The sequence below is a fragment of the Callithrix jacchus genome, chromosome 3, assembly GCF_049354715.1.
Source record: "Callithrix jacchus isolate 240 chromosome 3, calJac240_pri, whole genome shotgun sequence".
In the NCBI taxonomy this organism is placed as follows: Eukaryota; Metazoa; Chordata; class Mammalia; order Primates; family Cebidae; genus Callithrix; species Callithrix jacchus.
The window spans coordinates 128,299,067-128,317,500 of NC_133504.1; the positions used below are offsets into that span (position 1 = coordinate 128,299,067).

At 35.7% G+C, this 18,434-nt stretch overlaps 1 protein-coding gene across 3 annotated transcripts in view; it reads left to right on the top strand.

Moving 5' to 3' along the window:
- The first annotated feature begins 2,088 nt into the window (after nucleotides 1-2,088).
- Nucleotides 2,089-18,434, top strand: part of SULT1B1 (sulfotransferase family 1B member 1) — a 38,032-nt gene continuing 21,686 nt past the window's right edge. Inside the window, exons 1-5 of one of the 3 annotated variants that reach the window (XM_035293614.3) lie at nucleotides 2,089-2,259; nucleotides 5,815-6,027; nucleotides 8,010-8,205; nucleotides 8,479-8,607; nucleotides 14,229-14,326. In XM_035293614.3, coding sequence (XP_035149505.3) covers nucleotides 6,025-6,027; nucleotides 8,010-8,205; nucleotides 8,479-8,607; nucleotides 14,229-14,326 — 426 coding nt within the window. In that variant the 5' untranslated portion in view covers nucleotides 2,089-2,259; nucleotides 5,815-6,024. The remainder of the gene's footprint in view (nucleotides 2,260-5,814; nucleotides 6,028-8,009; nucleotides 8,206-8,478; nucleotides 8,608-14,228; nucleotides 14,327-18,434) is intronic. The other 2 variants (XM_035293615.3, XM_002745768.6) reach the window with 2 other exon arrangements.

The following is an 18,434-nucleotide window of genomic DNA, read 5'->3' on the forward strand; positions in this document are numbered from 1 at the left end:
CCAACAGAACTGAAAGCAAGATCTCATAAAAAAATTTTCATGCTCCTCTTCACAGCAGCATTCAAAATAACCATCCAAGCACCCACTTCATTTTGGTTACTTTATAAAAAAATTATGGTGTCTATAAAATCAAATATTTAGCCTTAAAAAAGAAAAATATTTCTTACACACGCTGCATGAATGTACCTTAAGAACATTATGTTACTTGAAATAAACCAGTTACAAAAAGACAAAAACTGTCTGATTACAAATTTATGAGGTATTTTGAGTAATCAAATTTATAGAAACAGAAGTACAATGGTGGTTGCCAAGGACCAGAGGGAGGATAAGTGGTCCTTTAATGGGCAGAGATTTTCAGTTTTGCAAGATGAAAAATTCTGGAGATTGATTGCACTGCAATGTGAATATACTTAACACTACTGAACTGTAATGGTACATTTTATGTTATATGTATTTTCCCACACTCAAAAAAAGAAGAAAACTCAAAAAACTGTATAAAGAAGATGGTATTATTCCCAGTGGGGCAATGGAGGCACAGAGAGGCTATATGTCATGTCCCACTCACAAAGCTGGTTAGTGATTGTGTTTGGGATTTAAAGCCCAAGACTTGTGCTTCAACCCTCCCTCTTGCTCACTAGGTCTCTCCCACTGCCTCCGGTGTGCCTGCTGCTGTTTTCCTAGCTTCACAAGTTGTGGCTGGGTTAGAATAATCACCTTTTTCACTGATAATTTTCTTTAAGAAGCCTGAGGCACAATTCCACAGGTTTCCAATATTTGTCAGATTTCAGGCTGTCTGAATGTCTTTTATTATCTTGCGTATTTAATTGGTTTTAAACTTACATAGCAACTTTCAATAGCAGAATTGCATACTCAGTTGAAAATATAATCTGTTCAACTTTTGTTTTTAATAGTTAACTACTGCCAAAGGTTAAGCTGTACAGACTCTCTGTCTTTGAAATGTGTCAGTTGACTGCATGAAGGTTGGTAGGAAGAAAACATGGTCTGTGGGAGCCAATGGCTTTATGTGTCATCAAAAGGAGAAAAAAAAAGTCTTAGTTCATAAAATCACAAAATCATATTTAGAAAATAAACAAGTTAGCCTAGAAAGGTAACTTTCTAAGGTAGGGCATCTCAGAAAAGTCAAACTTTTCAGGTTCTCAATCAAAGAGACATAGATTGACCTATGACAGTCTCAATGTTCTCCATGTGCCTGTGCCTAATTCACTGGCGTCATTATGCTTTCCCGTAAGGGCAACAAAAAAAATAAACCCCTTTTCTCTGGATTCTCTCTTTAATACACTTCCACCTTCTTTACAAAACCAAAATAAAACAATCCTGGCTGACAAAGATTAGGAATCTGTTGGCATTATCTTTTAAGAAGAAACTATGCTTTACATTTCTTTAACAACTGTTTAAGTTAAATTCAGAGTCTAAAGGAATGTGCCAGTTTTCCTCTGGTCATCCTGACTTTCCCAGGCCTACATAGCTATAGCTACAGGGATAGGAGCTTGGCTGTTGTAGTTGTGTAGAAGTTTGAGACGAGTGCTCTTAACAAATGGATTGATTTCCACTTGTTTCTTGTTTATGCCATTTTGCATACCAAAAGAAGAAAAAGCCAAGAGTTGTGGAAATGATTAGAGTGTTTTTGTTTCTACTGCCAAAGTAATTAATTGTTTCACCTTTAATATGTTTGATCTTTAATGATGTTGGAAACTCATGTTTCTTCCAGATGGAAACATACACTGACACACACACACACACACACACACACACACAGTTTTTATTTTTGTTATGGCCAAAATTATTAGAAAACATTCTTATAAGATATAGAGAAGCAACAATTTTGATCCACTAACCCTTCATGTTCTTTCCCTCTGCATTTCTCAGACCCTTTGAAGATGGCAGAGTGCTTAAAATCTAGACAATCTGTGCCTGTGCTGACTCAAGGCCACCACCCTGATCCATTTCCTGGCTTTCTGGCTTTGTTAGCTGTTGAAACAGTGGAGCTTGCCTCCTATGTGTATGCGTGTGTGATTGTGGGTGTGGGTAGTTTAAACTTTTTGTATCTTAGCTGCCTGTAAAGTAGTCAATGATTGCTACCTTCAGATCAAACTTTGAACTTGTTTATTTTTTGGGTGACGGGAGTGAGCCTTCCTGGGCTCACCATCCCCTGCCAGAACCACCACTGCTTCCCAGGGTTACTCTGCAGCAGCTTCAGTGGCTGAAAGTGAAAACTGAACAAAGGGATTAAATTTTGAGGTAAAATTTGCTTTTCAATTCCTTTCCTTGAAGTTTTGTCCTACCCCCACAGACTATTGTGTGCCTTAGAACAATTTCTGTTTTGAACATATTTTATAATTAGAAAGTCTTTTGCTTAATTCCAATTTTCTTACAGGAAACTCTGTTTTTGTTTATGCTGTCTAAAATCTCTCAAGCTCTCAATGTTCAATTTTATTTTTCTAACTCTTTGAAGCATGGCAGGAATGGAGGTCTCATCAAACTGTAAGCCACTTAAGGAAAAAGAAATCCTTTTCAAGTTTCATTTATCTGCTCGCATCTTTCATCCAGTCCCACTCACGTGCTTGCATGCACACATATGCATATGTACACACACCCTTAAGGTGCATTCCAAAATATAAAATATGTCATTGACTATATTTATCTAAGTAGCTGGATTTGATGTGTACCAGATAAAGCTAAACTTTGTCAGAATATGACAAATGGAAGAAATTATTATTTCTAATTGAAAGAAAAATACAGACTTAATGTTAAATGACTCAATTTCTTCTAAAACAGGCATTCTTTTTTATTTTTCTCTTTTGTTCCATTAATATTCCTTAAAGCCAATTTTAGACATTTCAATTTTCAGTCTATGACTCATCTTAAATAGGCAGTCTTAAGATCCCATGTAGACTATAATTTACCACATGAGCAGAGCTGGGCAAACTAAAGTGCACTCCTGGGTTGCCACTCATTTTCTGTGTTTCTTTGAGCAGACACTATAAAGATTTGTTTCCTAATCTTATCCAAAAAATGTAAGACTTATCTTTTCAGGGTAGGTAATGATTAGAGATCATATACATGAAACAAGATTGATACAATTTGTTTTAAAAGACACTGAATTCATTTTGATAAGTCATTTACATACACCCTGGATTATTAGATAATTAAAGGTGATTTAATGTCATTTTCTCAAGTTTTAAGAGCCAACAAATTAGTTGAGGATCTTACTAAACTGTAGGTTCTGGTTCTGGGTTGAAGGCTGAGATTGTACATTTTTAACAAGCTATCAGATAAGACCAATAGCACATGGAACTTGTACGTGGACTATAATTTTTTTAAATCTTTTTTTTAATTGCATTGTAGGATTTGGGGTACATGTGAAGAGCATGCAAGACAGCTGCATAGGTACACACGTGGCAGTGTGATTTGCTGCCTTCCTCCCCTTTACCTATATCTGGCATTTCTCCCCATGCTATCTCTCCCCAACTCCCACCCCCCACTGTCCCTCCCCTGTTCCCCCCAACAGACCCCAGTATGTAGTGCTCCCCTCCCTGTGTTCATGTGTTCTCATTGTTCAACACCCACCCATGAGTGAGAACACGCGGTATTTCATTTTCTGTTCTTGTGTCAGTTTGCTGAGAATGTCATCCATGTCCCCACAAAGGACATGAACTCATCCTTTTTTATTGCTGCATAATACTCCATGGTGTATATGTGCCACATTTTTCCTGTCCAGTCTATCATCGATGGGCATTTGAGTTGGTTCCAGGTCTTTGCTATTGTAAACAGTGCTGCAATGAACATTCGTGTGCATGTGTCCTTATAGTAGAATGATTTATAGTCCTTTGGATATATACCCAGTAATAGGATTGCTGGGTCAAATGGAATTTCTATTTCTAGGTCCTTGAGGAATCACCACACAGTCTTCCACAATGGTTGAACTAATTTACACTCCCACCAGCAGTGTAAAAGTGTTCCTATTTCTCCACATCCTCTCCAGCATCTGTTGTCTCCAGATTTTTTAATGATCGCCATTCTAACTGGCATGAGATGGTATCTCAATGTAGTTTTGATTTGCATTTCTCTAATGACCAGTGATGATGAGCATTTTTTCACATGTTTGTTGGCCTCATGTATATCTTCTTTTGCAAAGTGTCTGTTCATATTTTTTGCCTATTTTGAATGGGCTTGTTTTGTTCTTGTAAATCTGTTTGAGTTCTTTGTAAATTCTGGATATCAGCCCTTTGTCAGATGGGTAAACTGCAAAAATTTTTCCCATTCTGTTGGTTGCCGATTCACTCTAGTGACTGTTTCTTTTGCCATGGAGAAGCTGTGGAGTTTGAGTAGGTCCCATTTGACTATCATTTAAATAGAAATTGTGAATCAATTTTATACATACAAAAGAATAGTACAAATTAAAGTAAGATAAATAAATTGATCATTAATTATCAATTATTAAATTAAATTATTTAAGTAATCAACTTAATTCAATTAATACAATTAAATTTTATATGAATAAATAAATTGAATATTTATAAATTTAAATTAAAGTAAAAAAATGAAGAAAAGGCAAAGGATGAACTAAGACTTGAAATGGAGCCAGAAACTATGCTGTAAATGTATAATATAATATAATATAAACCACCTGCTATAAAGGGAATCAATTTATCTATACAATTTTAACAGATAGCATGAAAAGGGCATCTGCTTCTCCAATATTCATTCACTTTTTTTTTTTTTTTTTTTTTTGAGACGGGGTTTCGCTCTTGTTTACCCAGGCTGGAGTGCAATGGCGTTATCTCGGCTCACCACAACATCCGCCTCCTGGGTTCAGGCAATTCTTCTGCATCAGCCTCCTGAGTAGCTGGGATTACAGGCATGCGCCACCATGCCCAGCTAATTCTTTTGTATTTTTAGTAGAGACGGGGTTTTATCATGTTGACCAGGATGGTCTCCATCTCTTGACCTCGTGATCCACCCCCCTCGGCCTCCCAAAGTGCTGGGATTACAGGCGTGAGCCACCGCACCCGGCCCATTTACTTTTGCGTAGTATGCAGACATTGTATGAGTTGGTAAGTAAAGTTATCCTGCCACTAAACATTACGTCCTGGAGCTAATGAATATAGACTCATTTATTTTTTTCAATTAATTCATAATATACAATTGTTGAAATGAGGTATGCAATTGATATTTCCTTTAGATAAATTGGAAAGAAACAATTTGTTGAGAAATTAACAAAATAAAATGTTTCAGAAAGAGCTATTTCATTTCCTATATGAAAATCAAGTTTAATATTTGAATGTACTATGTTGAATTCTGTCGACACTCATTCCTTTATATCCAAACTGGAAATGTGCACTATTCTCAACATACTAGAAGATTCTCGATGAGAAGCGAAAGTCTCATTGTTCATCCATTCCTTCAATCAATTTATTCAATGCCAACTTCATCCCAAGTACACTACTTCCAGATTTACTTTCTCTTCTTTCAGCTTCCTGCTTCTGCTGACTTCTTGACCATCCATATTAATTTTTCCTTTCTTGAGCTGCCAACATGTTCCATAGTATTTCATGCTGGAAAATATTTTCTATCAGACTCAGCTTCTTTGCTAACAAAGGATTGCAAAGACTACCTGACATTTTGCTGGTAATGGAGGATAATGAAGAAGCATATAGAAGATAAATATTTAATATAGTTTTTCTAAAACGCTCCAATCACTCAGCCGGCATCCTTGTCTCAGGGTCTTGCATGCTCTAAACTGGTGTCTAATTTATTCTGAGACTACTTCTCCATTACTATCTTCTGTTCCAGATTTCTGAGGCCTACAACTTCATCACTTGATAAGCAGAAGGAAAATGCAAAACTCAAGTTATTTTTCTTCATTTTCACTCTATTTGTAGCATAAGATGCTATATGTTTCTAGACAAACATATTGTTGAATAATGACTTTTACTGGAAAAACAAAATGACACAGCATTTTTGTGTAAAAAGTATCATTACATGAATGATAGCATGTAAAATATGGTATGTAATAAATGTCTTACAATATAAAATGAAAAAATATCTACCCAAATTTCTCCCTCCTAGATTCCTCTGTGTGTGTGTGTGTAGATAGAGGTAGTGATGATGAAGGAGTTGACTTTGAAATACAAGGCTGTTATATTACCATGTTTTCCTAGTCAAAAGCATATCTCTTTCTATACCAATTAATATTAGGTAAACTACTTTAAGTTGTGGCTAGCTATGAAATTAGTAAATTTTGTTTGTGGGTCTCATTAAGAAAGTGACTATTGAGAGCTTAATAAATTACCTTTTTAAACTCCTCTGAAAAATTTTAGAATCACAAATTACTTATAAAATATTTCCAGAAAATATACTTAATCAATTAAGAACCTCTAATTGGCAATCTTTAAAGTTTAAAGTTATTTTACTAGAAGCGATGCAATTTCAGCTAAGATATCATGCCATTTATACTGCAATTAGTTCAAATCATCTCTATATAATAGCATACATGTTCTATGTTATCAAATCAATAGATCTTCAGAAATAAATGGAACAATCAATTATGAAGGAATCTATAAATTGTAAAATAAAATAAAAGTGTTGTAAAATAAAAAAATTATTAAAAGCAAAGCTATGATTTTACTTACAAAGTTCAGTGGAAATGAAGTGTAAAAAAATAAATAATAGATAGCTTTTTGAGATACTAATTTTACGTGTCCAATTGATGGGGCTACAGGGAACCCAGATATTTGATCAAACATTACTCTCTCTCTCTCTCTCTCTCTCTCTCTGTGTGTGTGTGTGTGTGTGTGTGTGTGTGTGTGTGTGTTTAGATGAGATTAAAATTTGAATTGGTAGACTGAGTAAAGCAGATTGCCTTCCCTTAGGTGAATGGGCTTCATGCAATCAGTTGAGGGCCTGAATAAAACCAAAAGAGTGACTCCCCTAGAAGTAAAGAGGAATTCCGCCTGTCTGACTGCCTTTAAACACATACATATATGACAAAGACTGAGAAACAGAGCAAGAAAGAGAGTGTGTATGTTAGTATTATTAGTACTGTGATTAAAATACTTATTAATTAAAGATTATACAAATTTTTTTCTTGTAAAATTGAATTGAAGTAACTTTCAATAAAGAATGGAATGATTTAGTTCGGTCCAGAATTTTAGCCAATGATAGGACGAAACTGAAGTTTACTTCCCTTGCTCACGTAGGGTATTCATTAAGGTACTACGGTTTGAATATTTTTCCTCTCCAAAACTTAGGTTGGAATTTAATCCCCAAGGTTGTTGTATTGAGAGATGGGGCCTTTAAGAGGTGATTGAGTGATGAGGCAGGTTGAGTCATGAGAGTTATCATGGGAGTGGGTCTGGTAGCTTTATAAAAAGAGGAAGAAGAGACCTGAATAGCATGCCCAACCCCTTGCCATGTGATATCCTCATCCACCACAGGAGGATTCAGAGTACCCACACCAAGAAGGCTCTCAACAGCTGCACACACACACACACACACACACAAATGAAAATAACCACACCTAGGAACATTATAATTCACTTGCTCCAAATGAGTGATAAAGAAATAAATTACAAGCAGGCAAAGAAAGCAGATGAATTACAAACTGAAGATCAAAGGTCAGAATGACAGAGCAGATTTTCTGTATAGAAAAGTGAGGTATAGCTGAAGTGTTAATAATGAGCAGTGGATTTATTTTACCTTAAGTCCAGACTGTTCAGATTGTTTTTGGAATATTTCTGTGAAACATGTTTTTTAATTCAAAGTGAGATATGCAGTTTCATTTGTTTCCAAAGCTTCCGCTAGAGACCTTTGTCCTACTTGTCACCGAACCAGCTGTAGCTCTTGCAATCTACTGCAGCCTAATGCTCACACAATATGCCCTTTGTACTTAGAACTCCATGTACCCAGAATGTTGAGGGCCAATTTTACTTTGTAACAAAGCAACATTAGTTACTCAGATTCTGACTTTCTCCTCTATATTTCTCCAGAAGGGCTGTCAATCTACTTATTATATGTTTGTACAATCTGGTATTAAAATGCTTTCACCAGAAGATGTTCTGCGAAAAGATCTGAAGTTGGTTCATGGTTGTCCCATGCCTTGTGCTTTTGTGAGCAACTGGGAAAAGATTGAACAGTTTTGTAGTAGACCAGATGACATTGTGATAGCCACTTATCCTAAATCAGGTGAGTTCTGTGGCCTGACAAATTCAAGTCTGACTTCAATTTTTGTTTCCTGGAAATCAGCTTCTCCATAAAATTATTACCATTCTGTGTAAATTTAATATTCATTTAGTGAAGCCATCTACTTTTACTATATTAAAATTGGCATTTGGGGCATAGAAAGGGAAATTAAGTCTGTAATAGTGTGTGTTAAGATGGTAGTGTTTCCAATAGATACTTCCCCCTCTGCTGTGCAATTAGGGTAATGATTTTTTTAAATGTTGCCTTTTGCCACAGGTAATACTTGGATTAGTGAAATTGTAGACATGATTCTTAATGATGGAGATATTGAAAAATGTAAGCGAGATGTTATTACCAAAAAAGTTCCAATGTTGGAAATGTCAGTCCCTGGAGTAAGGACATCAGGTAAATTTAAACCACTTGGAATTATAATTTTGTAATATTATTTACACATCATATGCATTATTGTATGTGTGACTTTGACTGAAACTGGAGTAGATTTGGTAACATAAGATGGAAGTTGATAAACAATATAAAACTGAGGAATATGAAAAAACTTTATTTTCATCTGTTGCATATTCAGGTATGATACCTGCAAAGATACAAAACATGCAAAGATGAAAGACTCTTACTGTAGAAAACAAATGAAAAATTGGTTAATAAAATAAATAATATTCTTTATGTCTTACTAAATTTTGTTGGGTAGAATTTGTCAGATTAGTTCCTAATTTAGAACATTGTTATAATTAATAAATAAGGAAGTAGCAACTCTTCTCGAAACATAGAATTCACTAATATTATTAATTTTTCTTTCAAAAATATTTATGGCTTGCTTGTAAAGATTATTCATGTGCTATGGTATAGATATACAATAATTAGAAATTATATGTGGTATCACATGGAGCTTACAGTAATATTGTAATATTAAAAAGTAAATAATATATCAATGTTATTAGCCTTACATAGCCAAAGAATAGGCTTCTATGGAAGTAAACAATAGAAAAGTTTACTTTACATGGGTATAAAGGAAAAAAAAAAACTTAGACAAATTAAATTTAAAGAGTTTAATTGAGCAAAGGACAATTCAAAAATTGGTTAGCCTCTTTAGCCAAAATAGCCTCAGAGATTCCAGAAAAGCCACATGGTTTATGGGAAGAAGAAATGTAACATACAGAAAACAGAAGTGAGCTACAGAAACAACTGGCTTAGTTACAGCTTAGTGTTTGACTTATTTGAACACAATTTGAAGAGTTGGCCACCTTTGACTGATACTTGGTGATTAACAAGAGAGTAGGTTAGAATCTGTTTACACATCCAGTTAGGTTACAGTTCACTACATGTAGAGAAACCTTTAAGCCAAACTTAAAATGTATAAAAAGACAGCTACAGTTTAAACTTCATTTAACAAGGGGTATCTACTCCAAATTGAGATTAAAGAGTTGTACACACTTGGGGAAAGAATATTCTAGGATACAGTCCTGTAAAACTTATTCCAGAAAGATATTGATGTCGTCCAGGGACTATAAAGATCCATGAAAGAAGGAAAAATTGGGATGTGAAGCAATTGGAAATTAGCCTAGGATAGATGATGTAGAACTTGTAATTCTTAAAATATTCTCTCATTTTTTCCTAAGAACATTGAGGAAGACATTGAAGGGTTTTAGGCAAAGAAAAATTATAGTTTTTGTTGTTTTAAATACAAAGGCTCCACAGGTTGCTTTGCAGAGGTGGAATTGAGGATGCTAGAGAAGATGTATTTTTGACTTGTTCATGGACTGTTACAGAAATATGAAGGAAATGTAAAAATTAAGAAGGACTCTTACCATTTTATTTCCATCAAGCAAGCAGACTGTGGAACCATTTGCTTGCAAGGAAAGTACATGAAGAGGAACACATTTGGGTGTAGGGTTATTAATAATTCAGTTGTGAAATGTTAACTTTGAAATACCATTGGATATTATAATCAGTTAAAAATTTAATGAATTAAAATGATGGTATTTGTTAAAAGATATTTATTAGGCAATGCTCAGCATAATTGGACATTGGAATCAATGTGATTGCCCAGGGAAAGACTGTGGAGCAATATGAGAAGAGCAGGACTGAGCTGTGAAAAACATCAACATGAAGATGATTGGTAGAGAAAGAGGAGTTAGCAAAGGAAATTGAAAAAAAAAAAGCTAGGAGAAAATGAAAGAGTATGGTGTTCTGTAGGTAAATGAGAGAGGTATGCAAGAAGTGAAGCTTGACTCTCAAATGTTGCTGGAATCATCAGATAAAAATAAATAGTAGGATGGTGATAGACCTGTATATCAACAGAAAGAGAAATATCCAAATCCTCTTCTGTAGTGGAGGAGCCCCTCAGCAGGCTGACTGAACTAGTTACTTCCATAGTCAGAGAGGGATCGACTGGGGTTGTCCGTCCTTCTAGGTCATTGCCAGAAATCAGAGAGCAAATGCCAATCTTTTTTTGCTTTGTTTTGTTTAAAAAATACATTCAATTTTTCAGTTACAAATCTAAAATCCCAGTTCTTTCCTAAGCCATTAAGTTCAACTTCAAATATTATTATATTACTTTTATAACAAAAGGAGTTTAATATTCAATCCAAGTAAAATTTAATTAAGATCCTTTAAATACTTAAGTGGCATTTATATAATTAGTGTATTTCATTTCCTTGAGTATTTCATTTATCTGAGCAAGACAAACCTTTCCAAGTACTTTTACTCTATTAAATTAAGCTCATAAATACAGCAAATCCTAATCACTTTAAATGTTCCAAAACTACACAGAAACTTAGCAGTGATTCTACCACTGTATTCCAATCTGAGCAACAGGGAAAGACTCCGTCTCTAAAAAATTTTTAAAAGAAAAATAGAAAGTTAGCAATATTTCAACTTAAAATTCAAGTATAAATACTCAACATTTTTTACTTAGCGTTTCAAAGCAAATCTGCTACTCTCACAAACCTGTTACTCTTACATACGTCAAGGACTTAAAATGCAAACTGCAAAGATTCCTAAAGCAAATGGTTATGATGGGAGTTTGATGTTCTTAAACATGTCTCTACCTTTGGAAAGCTTGGACCTGAGGGATTATGCTGGGGGCAAGGAACTCAAATGAGTTTAAGACTGAGGTAAGACTTCGGAGCCATAGAAAGTATGAAATGAAAAATGACAGAAGCAAAGTAATCAAAGATGTGGGATTCAGGGATAACAAATGAAAGGCAGGATTGGTGATATAGAGGGAGGCTGTGTCACATTGCCTGACAGTGAATAGTTGAAGTCCAGCAGGTAGACAAGGGTAAACTTCAGCATTTAAATCTACTCTAGAGCCTGAATGTGAATAATTGTGTTATCTTTATACATTCCTAACACTCATACTTGTGGATATAAAGAGTTCATTTAAAAGACTCTTGGCAAAATGATTGCAAAACAGGGGAAATTGAGAAATCTTTCAGGGAAGCTGAATGAGGAACAAGGAACAACAGATGTGAGAAAAACTTCTTAAGAGAAACAGATCTAAATTATGTTGTGGGCATTAAGTAATAACAAGTTGTGGAAGATTACAATTTCTCATTTACATATGCTGGGTAAAGGGACTGTAGCTGCTAGATCAGTAGAAGCATAATAAAGTCCCTGGTGGAGTTGTATAGTAATTTTTGCTTACAGTAATTATTGTTTGCAAATAAAATATGTGATAATTAATTAATTTGAAATTCAGATAAATAACCATTTTATTAAGTATAACTACTTTTCAAATGTTGAAAGAAATATTTATGCTAAAAACAACCTGCTATTTATCTGGTAATGCAAATTTAACTGGGATTTTCACATTTTTTAATTTCCTGTCTGCCAAACCTGTCTCTACAGACATTAAATAGATCTTTTGCATACTGACTATGTGCTATTCTGTGGGGACTGCTCCTGTGTGAGGCCCCTAGGAAATGGGCCTCACCATACGGTGAGCTTGAGCCCAGACACAGATCCCTGGTTGGGGGAGTCGAGCTGAGGGAAAGCAGGAACCGAGAGAGGAACTATATGTTATTCAAAATAATTAACAGACATTACTTTATGGATATGAAGACTTGCAAGGCATTTTGACCACTTTCAGCTTCTTATGGTTTATTGCTTGATTGTGTTCATTTTGGACCCTTGTTACCTTCATTGTAAAATATTAACTTAAGTATTTACACTTGGTAACTTACTTACCATAACTTACTGGGTGTAACTGTAACTTACTTACCATAGCTTACAGGGCGTAACTGTAACTTACTTACCATAGCTTACAGGGCATAACTGTAACTTGCCTACAATTGTTAAGTACTTACTGGGCGTAACTTACTTGATGGGTGTAACCGACTTACTGGGCTTAACCTACTTACTGGGCATAACTAAGTGGGCGTAACTTGCTTACTGTAACTTAAGTATGTTGATCTGGCATAAACAACTTTAACTTCAGAAAAGTATATAATGAAACAGATTGCACAAATAAAATTGCTGCTTAGACATAGCCTAAGCCAGCCCTCCAGACTCCACTTTTCTCTTTTCTTTCACTTCCGCACACTCTCTCCCTCAGGTTGAATGAGACATCTACGTTGGTGGTCTTGGGGACTCCTGCAGGTCGGTAGTCCCCCGGCAGATGTGCCGGACCCCAACAGTATTCACTATTCTCTATGGACATTTATTCAAGAACAAAAAAGTTTACATTTCTGCCCTTTTGAAATCTCCATTTTAGTGTGTGTTTAGGAGTGAGGTTGGGGAAGGGACATGGGAACACAGAGTAAACAAACAAATAAGTAAATAAACTATTAAACCAAAGTAGGTTATATAGAACATTAAAAGAAAAATGTTATAATAGACTGAATGACTTTCTTAGCATATGCAGTGAATTATTACAAATATTTAAAACAAACTATTGTTTTCAATGAGTAAGTTAGTTGCAATTTTGTGTGAGTTTGCTTTTATATTCAGAGATGGCAAAAATATGTAAGATTATCAGGTATTCTAGAGTTTAGACTGCATATAATTAATATTGTAAAACAAAAAAGAATGCATGAGAAGTTCATGTATCATCTCTCTTAAGACCTTAATCTGAAACCAAGTTCTACCACATATTTGTTGTGTGACTTTAGAAAGTTAAGGTAACCTCTAAAGATTACACATTTTTACTGTGCATCCATATATGGAGAGACATATGACACATATAGGATATAATGAAAATATAGATACAACAGCTGATAATATATACAAAATTAACATCATCTATGCTGTAGTACCTGCTAAAACACAATAGCCAATTTTAGACTTACTAGTTTTTGATATCACTTTGGCATGCAGAAAACATTTGAAAAGTCATTTATAGCAATGCACAGGTACAATAAAACTCCAAATTATTAAAAGGAGTATTATTGTTTCCCATTTTGGAGACAGGGAAAGTGAAGTACACGGATTCTGAAAAACTTTCAAAGTGGCTCACAATGCTTAAGTGAAAGAGTTAGCATTTGAACTCAGGGAGCTAACCTCAGAATGCGTACCCTTGAATGCTACACAGTACTGCCTCAAGGAATGTGCTGAAATCCCCGTGATTGGTTCAGAATTTAGCTGCATTGTATAATGCTCAAAAATATCTTGAAAAATTGGTTGGCGGCCAGGCGCTGTGGCTCACGCCTATAATCCCAGCACTTTGGGAGGTCAAGGTGGGTGGATCACGAAGTCAAGAGATAAAGACCATCCTGGCCAACATGGTGAAACCACATCTCTACTAAAAATTAAAAAAAAAAAAAATTAGCTGGGCATGGTGGCACAAGCCTGTAGTCCCAGCTACTCAGGAGGCTAAGGCAGGATAATCACTTGAACCCAGGAGGCAGAGGTTGCAGTGAGCAGAGATTGTGGCATTTCACTCCAACCTGGTGACAGAGCGAGACTTTGTCTCAAGAAAAAAAAAAACTGGTTGGCAAAAGAAGGAAATAAGGAAATGTAGCCTCCCTGTAAACTCTAATATATCTATATACTTAACTAAAATTTCTCAGGTGTAGAAGAATTAGAGAAGAATCCATCACCCCGGATTGTGAAAACACATCTACCGACTGATCTTCTTCCTAAGTCTTTCTGGGAGAACAACTGCAAGGTATACTCCAGACTCCAAGTCAGTTTTCCACTGTGGCCCTCTCCCTTTACCCACTCACAGAGTTAATTTTTAAATATATATATATATATATATATATATATTTTTTTTTTTTAAACCAAATACTTGCAACAATCTATACCCATTGACATTGTACATAAATTTTCAAGTGTCATTTATTTGTGACCAGGAAAACTGAGCTACATTGAAATACTTCAATTGCAAATTAAGTTTCAGTCTGAATTTATATACTCAAGTGTTCCAAACTTGAGCAGCAATAGAATCCAAACCTCAGCAAAATATTACTACTTTTATTCCCTCAACTCTCCCTAGATCTTCAGGCCTTCTGTAAAAACTGAACTTAAGGATGTTAGTTCTTATTTGAAGATTTGGTAATTCTTTGGAAAAATGTTTGTTCCTGCTTATCTACTTTTGGGGAAATTGTATATTTCAAATTCTCTTTCTTTTCTTTTTTTTTTTTTTTTTTAGACAGAGTCTCACTCTGTTGCCCAGGCTGGAGTGCAGTGGTGTGGTGTGATTTCAGCTCACTCCAACTTTCACCTCCCAGGTTCAGGCGATTCTTGTATCTCAGCCTCCCACATGGCTGGGACTACAGGCACGCACCACTATGCCTGGCTAATCTTTTGTATTTTAGTGGAGATTGTGTTTCACCATGTTGGCCAGGCTGGTCTCAAACTCCTGACCTCAGGTGATCCACCCGCCTCGGCCTCCCAAAGTGCTGAGATTACAGGCATGAGCCATCCTGCCGGTCTCAAATTCTGCTTCTTTAATAGCTATTGTGCTATGTAGATTATGTGTTTTTCCTTATCTGACTTTTGACAATTAATGATGTGTGAGAAATTTTTTAAGTTGTTGACTTTATGAATTAAAAGTTGTTTAGTTTATGAATTAAAAGTTGTTCATATTATACTCATTATTATTTTAATGGCTGCGGGCTTTGTTCTGATACCTTAGTTTGCTCCTGGTCTGCTTATTTGTGCCTTCTCTCTCGTCTTTGTCAGTCTTGCCATAATTGTATTACTTTTATTGATTTTTAAAGCTAGTTATTTGTTTTTTTATTTATTTCTGTTGTTTATCTGTTTTTGGTTTCATAGATTACCACTTTTTTTCTCTATTGTTTCTCTCCATCTACTTGCTTCAGGTTTATTTTACTCTCCTTTTTCTAATATCTTTAAGTAGGAACTGAGATTATTGATTTGTTTCTTTACTCTTTTCTAAAATAAACATTTAGTTTTGTAAATATCTTTCCTCAGTACAGCTTTAGTTGCAGCCCCAAAATTTTGATATGTCATCCTTTCAGTTGCACTCAGTGCTAGGCATATTTTCATTTTATTTGAAATTTCATTTATTGCAAGATTTTGAAGGGTTTAATTTAATTTCTAAGTGTTTGAGGACTTTTGTTTTCCTTTTCTACTGATTTCTAGTTTTATTCCATTTTAGTCAAAGACCATACTCCACGTCATTGAAATTTTTTCACATTTCTTATGGTTCATCTTGTTCTATCTTGGCAAATGTTACATGAGCACTTGAGCAGGCTGTGTATTATTCTTTGTAGGTGAATGTATTCTCTATATTTTTATTACATCTTCTTGAGCATAAGGTCATTCAGTTCTTTTACGTCCTTTCTTGTTTTCTTTCTAGCAATTCTATTAATTGCCTGAGAGTGGATTGTAAACATGCCCAACTATGACTATTGTTTGTTTATTCCTACTTCAGCTATTTTGGCTTTCATTTCATGTGTTTTGAAGTTCTGCTGTTTGCTGTTTGGAATTCAGAATTGCTTTGTCTTCTTAACAGATTAGTACTATTATCATTATATAATGTCCCTTGAAATTTTTTTGAACTGAAGTCTATTTGTCTTGTATTAATATAGCTACTCCTAGTTTTTACTGATTAATGCTTGCATTACATTTTTTTCTATTCTTTTATACTCAATGTATCATTGTCATTTTGTTTGAATTGTGTCTTTTGGACAGCATATGGCTGAGTTTCATTTTCATACACTCAGCCAATTTTTGTCTTTTGATTCATGTGTGTATATTATATAAATTTAAAGTAGTTAGAGGGTAGAGCCAAGTTGGTTGACCATATGAATTATGGAAGAGCTTCTCACACTAAAAAAGACCAGAATATCAAGTAGACTGGCAAACTCCAAACAGATCTTTGGATAAAAGCCATTAAGAGTGAATAGAGGGAGAATGCAGACCCCAGAGCTAAAAGGGGAGGAATCTAGGAATCCTGCATAGGGTTGTTGAGCACTGTAACTCATTCCAGGCCCTGCACGGCTCATAGAAAAGGAGTGAGTGAAACAGGCATGGAGTAGCCCACTCTTACCATGGACCTCTAGGATCCTAGCTGAAGGAGACTCCGTGACACCTAGAGACATTTTAGTTGGCAGGGAGAACTTCCCAGAGAATTGGCAGAGACAGTACTCTACTCTGTGTGGAGCAGAGGGTTTGGCGCAGGAATAGCTGCAGTGGAGCATAGCCATAATTGCCCATCCCTCAAGGCTCCATATTTCTTTAGGTGGCTTTAGCTTTTGTTAGCTCACAGATGTGGAGAAATCAGGCCTGTATTGCACATGGGTCTGGGCCAGTCTGGACCACTCCTCTCTGTGCTAGCTTCCACTAGGGTCCCTGCATAGCCATACTCGCTTAGTGCACAGCCTCAGCTGCCCTGCCAAAGCTCTTGCCAGCAGTGGCTGTCATAGTTCTTCAGTTATCAGCTCCTAACTTCCAGTTTTTCATTTTTGCATATGGATCCCTACTGGTACAGATCCACCTTCAGCCTCTCCCGTCAGTGCACAGTAACCTAAAGCCTACCCCTGCTAACCTGTGAGCCAGTGCACACTCATGGTTGCCCCATCACTACACATGTGCCTCTGGCCCCCTGCTGCCCTGTTGGATTACACTCTCCCATGTTGTCTCCACTGCTCGACTGAAGCTCTTTTACCAGCAACCTTGATTGGAATGTTGTTGCTAGTAGACTGGAAACACATCAGCACCTCCAGCAGAGCAGATGTTTGACCACAAGGGGCCACGGAACAAAGCCACAGGTCTTGTTCTAGTTCCCCAGAGACAGAGCCCTTTTCCCTAGAGTGCTGAATTAAGCCTTGGTCCCCTAAAAGCATCCAAAAAGGAAAACAATCTAATAAACCCAAATTTACACTATAGTCAAAACCTTAAGGGCAATAAATAACATAAAAGCAAAAAGCACCATCGGAAAAAAAAAGTAACTTCAAAGATTAAAGAAACATTAGTTGAGACAGATGAGAAACAAACAGCTCAAGAATTCTGGCAACTTTAAAAACCAGAGTGTCTTCTTGCCTGCAAATGACTTAACTAGCTCGCCAGCAATAGTTCTTAACCTGACTGAAATTGTTAAAATGCAGACATAGAACTCAGAATCTAGATGTCAAGAAAACTCAATGAAATACAGAAGAAGGTTGAAACCCAATCCAAGGAAAACAGTAAAACTGACCAAGAGTAGAAAGACAGCATAGACACAATAAGAAAGAACAAAACTGAACTTCTGGAAATAAAAAAATTCACACTAAAGAAATTTCATAATACAATGGAAAACATTAATAATAGAACAGACCAAGCTGAGCAAAGAGTATCAGAGATGGAAGGCTGTTGCTTTGAATCAATGTAGATAGACAAAAAAAAGAATTAAAAAAATGAACAAAACCTCCAAGAAATATAGGATTCTATAGACACCAAACCAGTGACTCACTGGAATTCCTAAAAGAGAGTTCAATTAACTTGAAAAACATATTGGAGGGTATTGTCAATAAAAACTTTTTCAACCTTGCTAGAGAAGTCAACACGCAAATTCAGGAAATTCAGAGAACCCCAAAAAGATATTCTATAACACAACGATTCTTAAAATAGAGAGTGAAAGGTCTCCAAGGTCAATGTGAATAAGAAATCTTAAAGACAGCTAGGGAAAGGGGCAGGTCATATACATAGGGAACTGTACCAGGCTAACAGTGAACTATTCAGCAGAAATCTTACAAGTCAGAAGAGATTGGGGACCTGTGTTCTGTATTCCTGAAAAAAGGAAATTCCAACCAAGAATTTCATATTCA